The sequence below is a fragment of the Sparus aurata genome, chromosome 15, assembly GCF_900880675.1.
Source record: "Sparus aurata chromosome 15, fSpaAur1.1, whole genome shotgun sequence".
Lineage (NCBI taxonomy): Eukaryota > Metazoa > Chordata > Actinopteri > Spariformes > Sparidae > Sparus > Sparus aurata.
This window is the reverse complement of record NC_044201.1, coordinates 31279894-31289368: the sequence shown is the minus strand read 5'-3', so window position 1 is coordinate 31289368 and position 9475 is coordinate 31279894. Positions and strand designations below refer to the sequence as shown.

The window sequence follows — 9475 nt, the reverse complement described above, 5'->3', positions numbered from 1 at the left end:
GTGGAGAGGGACAAAAAGACGATGGACCAGGAGATCGTGGAGCTCACCAACAAACTGCTGGACGCCAAGAACACCATCGACCGTCTGGAGGAGCTCAACGTGAGCCTTCGATCGCTTTATTGATCTGTCATGATTTAAAATCTATTGATTGTGTGTGTTAATGTGTTAATGTGTGTGTGTTCAGGAGCGGTACAGACAGGACTGTAACCTCGCCGTCCAGCTGCTCAAATGTAACAAGTCACATTTCAGGAACCACAAGTTTGCTGATGTAAGTGTGTGTGTGTGTGTGTGTGTGTGTGTGTGTGTGTGTGCGCGGTGGTTCTGCTGACAGTGGTGATGGTTCCATTAGTTCCATTAGACTTTATAGACAACCGACTTCCTGGAAACACTTTGACACTAAATGTGTGTGTGTGTGTGTGTGTGTGTGTTCAGCTGCCCTATGAGTTGCAGGATATGCTGAATAAACACATGAAGAGCAGCCTGCCTGAGCGAGGCCCCGCCCCCGGCTCTCAGGACCCGGACACGCTCAGTCTGACTCCGGCTGACGTCGTGCCGACCTCGGTCATCGCCCGTGTCCTGGAGAAACCGGAGCCGCTGGTCCTGAACTCCGCCCAATCCAGCAGCTGCGGCCGGCCCGTTGCCGAGGACGTGTTCGTGCACGTAGACATGACGGGCCCCGCGGCGGCCGAGGTCCGTGGCCGGGAGAACGGCGGCGGTCAGGAGGCGGCGCAGCAGAATGGTTCCTGCCGCAGTCAGAGCAGTCTGGACGGGCAGTCCGGCGGCGAGGAGGGGGGCGGGGCTGCGTCCTTCGAGAAGCTGAACCCGTACCCTGCGCCGCCGCCCCCCCACCCGCTGTATCCAGGACGCAAGGTCATCGAGTTCTCATCAGACGACAAAGTGAAGATCCCCAAAAACTCTCCGCTGCCCAACTGCACCTACGCCACGCGGCAGGCCATCTCCCTCAGCCTCGTCCAGAACGACGATGAGCGCCTCGCCCCTGGAAGCCCCGCCCCCTCCTCCTCCTCTGGCGGGGGGGTCCATCAACGCACTCCGCCATCACAGCGGGATGCCGCCAGTGAGCCGCTGTCCAGCCAATCCAGCCCGTTCAGCAGCCCACCACAGGTAACACACACATTGACTCAGGTAACACACACATTTACTCAGCAACACACACATTGACTCAGGTAACACACACATTGACTCAGGTAACACACACATTGACTCAGGTAACACACACATTGACTCAGGTAACACACACATTGACTCAGCAACACACACATTGACTCAGGTAACACACACATTGACTCAGGTAACACACACATTGACTCAGGTAACACACACATTGACTCAGGTAACACACACATTGACTCAGGTAACACACACATTGACTCAGGTAACACACACATTGACTCAGGTAACACACACATTGACTCAGGTAACACACACACTTCCACCTGTTAATCTCAGGTGAGCTCTAGTTTCTGTCTGCAGGCTTCACACACCTGCTGTCTGACTGTCTGTAGCCTCTAATGATTAAATGATGATCAGCTGACAGCAGGTCAGAGGTCAGAGGTGTGGTCGGGGAGTGACCCTGGTACTAACGAGGCCCCTCCCCCTCAGGCCCCCAGCGTCCTGGCGAGCTCGGGCAGCTCGGAGGAGGACCTTCTGGCCAACTGGCAGCGGATGTTTGTGGAGAAGATGGCGCCATCGAGCGACGGCTCCGTGGTCCACCGCACGTCGTTCAGCAGTCAGACGGCCCTGGAGCTGCAGAGGAGGAGGCCCACGCCTGGGGGCGGGGCTTCGTCCTCTTCTGACCGCCACAGAGCGGCGTACTCGGACGGCGAGGAGGGCTCGTCGGCTCGCAGCTGGACGCCGAGCCGCGGCTCCAGCCTCGACACTGACACCGACACCGAGGCGAGGTCGGGCCGGAGGGGGCGCTACGGCGACGGAGACGGCTCTACGGAGGAGGGCGAGAGGCTGCTGATGCACCTGGAGGACGACGGCGGCAGTGGGGACACGGCGGTTACCATGGCAACCAGCCCTGTCGACGCCCGCAGGCAGGAGTTGGAGCAGGAGGAGGACGAGGAGGAGGAGGAGAGCTCTGCCGAGGAGAGAGACGTCCTCCCCCACGACCTGCCCGTCATCTCGCCCCGCCTGCTGGACTTCGATCCCGCCCTCGGACCGCAGCGGCCCCAGAAGAGCCCGAAGAGGATGGGCGTGCACCACCTGCACCGCAAAGACAGCCTGACTCGAGCCCAGGAGCAAGGCACGCTGCTGGACTGACGGCCGAGCACGCCGCGCTCGCTCGCTCGCTCGCCCCACACTGTGCTCCCTCAGCTGCTCTCTGTTTCCACGGCAACTGAGCCGAGGTCACGCCCATCAGGATATAGCCATACGCTACCATGTGCTGCCTGACCGCTGCGTGTGTGTGTGTGTGTGAGACCGATCAGATATTGATCAGCTGATAATCGTCTTCAGTATCAGTGAAGCTGCTGATCGCTGCTAACAGCAGTTTATTTTCGACAGTATTCTAAAGATGAACAAACATTTCTTTTATTTTTCTTGATTTTCCTTCAAATTAATTAAAATTCGGATCAATCACAGAAAATACGTCCTGCTGTGTGGCCAAAAGTTTGTGGACAGGCTCGTCCAGTAACGATAAAGTATGAAACAACTTTAATCTGTAGAACGACGCGATTAATGTCAGACGATCAAATTCATATAAAATATAATGAAACACTGAAATTAGTTTAGTTCGTGTTTTCCTGAGTTTTGGTTGGTGTCCATTTACTTTTGGCCACATAGCGACTATAAATGATTGTCTATGTAACAACATAACCTACGTGGCCAAAAGTCTGTGGACAGCTGATTGAACTACAAGTTAAATTCCGATTGATCAGTATTAGAAGCCCCTGTGTGTGTGTGTGCGTGTGTGTGTGTGTGTGTGTGTGTGTGTGTGTGTGCGTGTGTGTGTGTGCCTGTGTGTGTGTGTGTGTGTGTCATTGGTCAGAGTAGAAAACAAACAACTAAACACTTTACAGATGTCTTCGCTTTGTTTCCGGACCTGGAGCTTTTATTTTGAAGAGAACAGGTGAGACACACCTGGGTAAACACACACACACACACACACACACACACACACACACACTCAGACTCTCAGTGCCTATCACTCTCTCTCTCTCTGGAAGGTTGTGAGTACGACGCCGGGCCTGAAGGTCAGACTTTTATTTTATCGTCTCCACTAATCGTTGACTTCCTGTCACATGATGTGTTATTGATCACCTGATTGGTTCGTCGGGGAGTCATGGACTGACTGACCCCCGCCCCCCCTCCCCCTCCTCTTCACCAACACTCTAACTGTACCTGCAGGGGGCGGAGCCGGGGGCGGAGCTTCTCCCACCTGGAATGTAACATCCAGCTGTTTTATTTTGTCGTTATAACCGTTTTGTTTTTGTTGGTGATGAAAGTTTTAATCAATTATTAAGAGATTACTTTTCTGTTTGGATTTGAGTTATTGATTTTGTTTTATTGTTTTTTGATCAGTTTGGTTTTTATGTTCAAACGTTCTCGTGAACTACGGAAGCTCGTTAGTGCCACAAACAGCGATCGTAAAGTCGACACTGAGCGATCGATGTGATGAAACAGAATCAATAAAGAGTCAGTTTGTGTCTCAGGACGGACGTTTCTGTAAATTCAAGCCTTTTATTGTGAAGTCAGGATTATTGATCGCTGAATGTATTCAAACATTAACGAATGTTAAAGATTCAAAATCTGTTTCTGTAAAGTGAATCTGACTGATTGAACAAAGCAGCTCGTTAGATTTGAAGCCTTAACGAGCTTCATCCGATTAAACTTCAGTCTCACTGTAACATTGATCAGATTCAGATTGATGGTAATCAATTAATTTGTGCTTCGGTGATTAGATGATTTATTTTTGTATAAGCAAGAACATAAAACTAAACAAACTAAAACTAAAGTTTGATCATTACAAAAGAATCTTAACGATTCTTTAAATGTTGGATTGATTTTTAATCTGAGAATCATAAATGAGTGTGTCGTCATCAATAATCAATAATTATACTAATCATGAATGTTTCTGGCACCAGCGAGCCTCCGTACATTAACGCTCTTCTTCTCTGACGTCACTGATTGAATGTCGGCTCGTTGCCTTCGTCACAGCTCTGATTGTGACTCACCAATTGATTAATTGATTGATTGAGAGTCTTACAGATTCAGCATTGTTTCACAGGAAGTGAATATTGATCAGCACTGACCTCCACATGTTCGTAATGACGCTCCCGTCTGATCGGTGAGGATCGATCAGCTCAGTATTGATCTGTAGGACAAAAATCCGTGAATGAATTAATTAGTGGAAGATATTAATCACAAATTGATGATCTTGTTTTGATTTCACTGATCGCACACACGAGCACCAATCACAGAACAGCCTCATGACCATGTGGTGTTTGATCGCCACAGGTGCATGATGGGATACGCCTGCTCTCAGAGTGCATGATGGGACACAGACGATGAGACAACAACCCTTTAACTGTCTGCTCACAGGTCTGAACTATTGACGAGCTGATGGAGAGAGAAAACTTTATTGATCCTCAGAGGTGACAGCAGAACAGGAGATGTGATTGGTTCAATCAATAAGATTCAACATAAACAAAAACATTCACAAAAATGATTGTGAAGCGTAAAGTTTCAGTTCAGAATAGATTTAGCTTAGCTTAGCTCAGAGACCGTAAAAAAAAAAAACATGTCTGATTAACATGATGTATCATGTTAGCTAACAAGCTAGCCTTCCCTCACAGCCTTTGTGCTAAGCTAGGCTAAAGATGTTTTGGCATATCACGAGTTGCTTATTGAGAACTTTCCTCTTTGACGTTTGACTGTTGACAATGCTAGGCTAACAGCTTCCCTTAGCTTCAGAATGTGTGCTAAAACGAGGCTAAAGATGTTCTGTTATAACATTAGCTAGTTAGCTCCTTACACCTTAAATGACTTGGGGAAAGCTAGCTGCCTGTAACCACTGACAGCTAATGACATCAGCTAGCTACAAACATGTACGCTGGATATGCTAACTGATTGTAGCCACGATAGCATCAACTGTTTTGTCCTCACACTTGTTAGCATTTCCTCCCTGGTCACTGCCTCATGCTAAGCTACGTTAGCCAGAGTTAAATGTAAACATGTAGATGAACAAAACCTTAAACATTAACATTATTAAAGGGCCAGTCCGCTGTTTCTGTTTCAGCCTGTTCACACCAGACAGGACACCGAGAGAAAGAGAGAGACCAGGTGTGTAAATAAAACATGTAAAAACAGCGGTCTGGTCCTTTAACTGCAGCCTGTTTGTCTCTGAGCTGCTCAATTATTTAGAAACCTTTTTTTTCTGTGTGACGGCTGCAGGACAAGAAGCTGACACACACACACACACACACACACACACAGACACTCTTCTTCTTCTTCCTCCAGCTGATTCTTCGTCCTCGGCTGTAATTATTAGCAGAATGAGCGGCTGCCGTTAAATTATTAAGGTTTTATTACCGTCAGAAATGGGTCGCTAATACTGTGTGTGTGTGTGTGTGTGTGTGTGAATGTAAGTGTTTAATATTTCATAAGAGTCATCAGATGTTCAGGAGACACGAGCAGAGAGCAGGAAGTCGGAAATGAGAGCGAGTGTGTGTGTGTGAGAGAGTGTGTGTGTGTGTGTGAGAGAGAGTGTGTGTTGGAGTGATGCACTCTGGGTATAAATAGACTTTACATCTGGACTCGTGCAACTTTAATGCCTCTTCTTCATGAATATAATTGGAGACGTCGACCCGCCGCCTCGTCTCAGCCAAGGTCGTCCTCCAACACTCTTCTTCTTCTTCTTCTTCTTCTTCTTCTTCTTCTTCTTCTTCCTCCAGTTTCTCTTCTTCTCCTTTTTAATTCCTCGTCTTTCCTGATTAAAACTTTATTGTTCTCATGTTGATTAAATAACTTTATTATTGAAAACATTGAGTCATCACGATCTGCTGATGAAGCTCATGTCGTCCAGCTGAAAGCTGCTGTAAATGAATGTATTGATAACCTGTAATTACCTTTATTAATTATTTACAGTTAAACCAGAGAACTTATTGGCTCATTAAAGCTGTTGTTAATAGACCCAAACAATCATATTGAGGTTAATAACTCTTAATAACACAATAATAAAGACGCTCATCATTAACCCTTCGTACAGAGTCACCTTCAAAATAAACTGCTGATTTTCCAAAATAAAAGCTGAATTAACAGTGAAATTAGAAGCAGAAATACATTTTTGTACTTCACATTATTCTGTTCTGCTGATCTGAGGTCAGTTTAAAGCAGCTCTGTGTCCCAGCATGCATCAGGAGGACAAGGCCGTCTGTGAGCACTGAAACCTGTCTGATGTTTGATTGTGTCACGTCACTGTCACATCTTCTGGTCCGCACCGGTCCGTTCAGTCAACAACAGAACCTTTTCATTTGTCACTTGAGCTGCGTTCACGTCAGACGGAGGCTCCGGTCCACATCAGGACAACATGCTCCACGTCAGTAGAGCCCAGAAGTTCAGATTGATCTGAACGCTTCGTCTTCAGACACTGAACACAACACACCTCCTCCTGTGCTGCAGGATGTCGGACAACAAATGTTCAGACTGAGCGTTGGATTATAAACGTGTTTGAAAGTTAGCTTTAAATATAGAAGCGAACACACACGTCAGGTTAGCATTAGCATAAATATTTCACATTTAGCTCTAAATGAAATGTTAATGTGAGTGTGTGTTTGTTTTTAAGTGCTAATAAACATTTAAATACATTCTGAATATCTTGTTTAGACTTCAAGTAATGTGAGACACATTCAGTCTGTTAATCACAGATTACTGAATGTAGTCTGATTACTTTTACTACAACTGTCATTGATTCACTTTATTTGAACTTCTGCAGCCGAACTGACGTCTCGATCCGTCTGATGTGTTGAACCAAAACTAAAAGTCAACCTTTGCTGTCGACATCGATCCTTCATGACGTGAATGCAGCATCAGCACTTAGACTGAATTTAAATTCAAAGCTAACTGTAGCTAGCAGAGGCTGGCAGACGCTAACTTCTAGCTACGTTAGCTTGAACTCTAAAGAGGTTAGTTTGTCACTTCCTGAGTTTCTCTTCTGCATCAGGATTTTCTGTCACATAGAACTCTTATTTTGAAAAACTGTTTTTGAGCAGATTGTAACTGCAAATTTAAAACTGAGACTGAAACAAACCGTTCAGCTGCTTCATCAAATCATCAACGACCGACACAAGTTCTGCTAACAGAAAGCTAACTCAGTTTAGCTCATGTGTCACACACAGATTGTCTAATTAATTTACAACTTTTGTGCCTACACTGATTTTGTGACATTAGCGAAGTGACGCTAGCTACACAGGAATGAGTCAGTCATGAAAACTGTGGACAACAAAAACGATCTTCATCATGAATTCACACTTCTGGTGGTTTGAAAGAAGCTCGTAGAAACTTAGTCGAGTAAAGTTTAATTAATTTCATCTCGGTGTTCTGATTCAGCAGAGAAACAAACAGGAAGTGACACTTCAACAAACTGTTAGCAAACTAGCCTAGCCTGTATTTAGAAAAGACACCAATGCGAATGCTAACATGTTAACATTAGCCCACTGTTTCTGTTAGCTCTTGTGCTAATCAGATGTTGTAGTAACTGAATCGTGCTGGTTAGCGGGCTAACAAGCTAATGTTGTCTAAATCAGACGGATGGAGGAAACATTTCTTCTTCTCTCCAACATGGCCGCCGGGGCCGGCCGGTCCTGGTTCAGGACGTGGACTCACCTGAGGACAGGTGACATGTGGACCTTTTCTAACAGACTGAGAACTGGACCAGAGGAGGGTCTGAGGAGCGACTGTTGGAGCTGAACCAGTACAGTCAGCAGATTGTAGCCCCGCCTCCTCGCTCTCACCCACAGGTGCTGTCACTCACAGTTCACTGACCTCTGACCCCACCGTGGTGCTTTCAGGGTCGCCTGAACTGTTTCCTCTCCTCGTGTCTCCAGTTCCTCTGATCGTCTCGGCGGGTTTTCCTGGTCTGATTGTTTGTTTTCACTTCCTGTTGGGAAATAAAACTACAAAACGATGAAAAAAAAACTACAAAAAAGACTGTTAAACTCTACTAACGATTTTATTTTCTGAATTTGTAAACGATGTATATTTTAAAACAAATAAAAATATTTTAAACGTAACTCTGGAGTTATGTAGTGGATTTGTTGGGACCTCATCACAGGAAGCCCAGTGCATGCTGGGATATCCCACCTGAGCTCCGGCTGCAGGTCGAGTATCCGGCTGAGACACGTGTCACTTCCTGTTCTGCAGTATGAAATCAAACAGCTGCTGCTTCTACATTTAAACATTATCTGTCAATAATCGCACTTCCTGTTGATCAAGAAAATAAAGGCATTAAAATGTTTTGATGAAAAATGAATTTATAAAGAAAATTAAAGTTTGATCTGCTGCAGCTTCGTTACCTGATCAGCTGCTGATTAAACGACATCATTAATACTGATGAATGCTGTCATCAGTCTAACACAGTGTGTGTGTGTGTGTGTGTGTGTGTGTGTGTGTGTGTTGCCTGGCAGCAGCTGATACTAATCGAACTTGTCTGTTAAATATTTAATATGAATGAATAATTGACTTTTTTTCCGTCTTGGTGTTCAGCAGCTGCTCTGTCAGAGGCCCCGCCCCTCCTGATGATGTCACACTGCCTGTCAGTCACTGGGCTGAGGTCAGAGGGTTCTTGAGGAACTCTGCAGGTTCAACATTTATTTGGGTTCTGAAGGTTTTTATGGCTCTCTTCAAGAGCAGTCGGGGTTCCTCGAGGCACTCGTAGTTTCTTCAAGGTTCTGTTCGGTTCCTCGAGGTTCTAATGGTTACAACCCTCAAGCTTCTTCATGGTTCTATAGGGTTGATAAACTTCTCGATGGTTCTTGAAGGTCGGGCTTTGTTACATTCTTTAGTGTTCCTCAGTGTTTCTCTTGGTACCGTCTCAAGGTTCTGCAGTATTAATCAGGTCTTTGTTGGGTTCCCCTGGGTTCTGTGGTCAGGTTCATGTGGGCCCGTGTTCCCCTCCTCACTGGACTCAGGTCAGCCTGTGAGCTGTGCTGCCGCCTGCTGGACGACTGAGGAACTGACCTGAGAACAGAAGAACTTCAAGGTTCTTCTTCATGTTTACATTCAGAAAACTTTATTAGTCTGTTTGAATCTGACAGAATCATTTCATCAGACTCCATTTTGTTTTTCTTCCAATAATTGAAATCTGATAAAGTCTGAATCTGAAGTATTTTATTTTGAAATCCTGTGGCTGAACTTCCTCCAGGTTGAATTTAGATTTTCAGTAAATTTATCATAAATTCAGATTCAGAGTCAAATAATCAAACCAAAGTTCTGTTCAGTCAGATATTAACAGCAG

General features: G+C 45.8%; 1 protein-coding gene across 4 annotated transcripts in view; it reads left to right on the top strand.

Annotated features, from left to right (window-relative positions):
• tjap1 (tight junction associated protein 1 (peripheral)) overlaps positions 1 to 8252 on the top strand; it is a 32045-nt gene extending 23793 nt beyond the window's left edge. For all 4 annotated transcript variants that reach the window (XM_030441887.1, XM_030441888.1, XM_030441890.1 and 1 more), the window contains 4 exons: positions 1 to 99; positions 185 to 268; positions 433 to 1122; positions 1621 to 8252. The exon at positions 1 to 99 is cut by the window's left edge and continues 9 nt beyond it. In XM_030441887.1, the coding sequence (XP_030297747.1) occupies positions 1 to 99; positions 185 to 268; positions 433 to 1122; positions 1621 to 2283 (1536 nt within the window). In that variant the 3' untranslated portion in view covers positions 2284 to 8252. The remainder of the gene's footprint in view (positions 100 to 184; positions 269 to 432; positions 1123 to 1620) is intronic.
• Positions 8253 to 9475: the final 1223 nt, after the last annotated feature.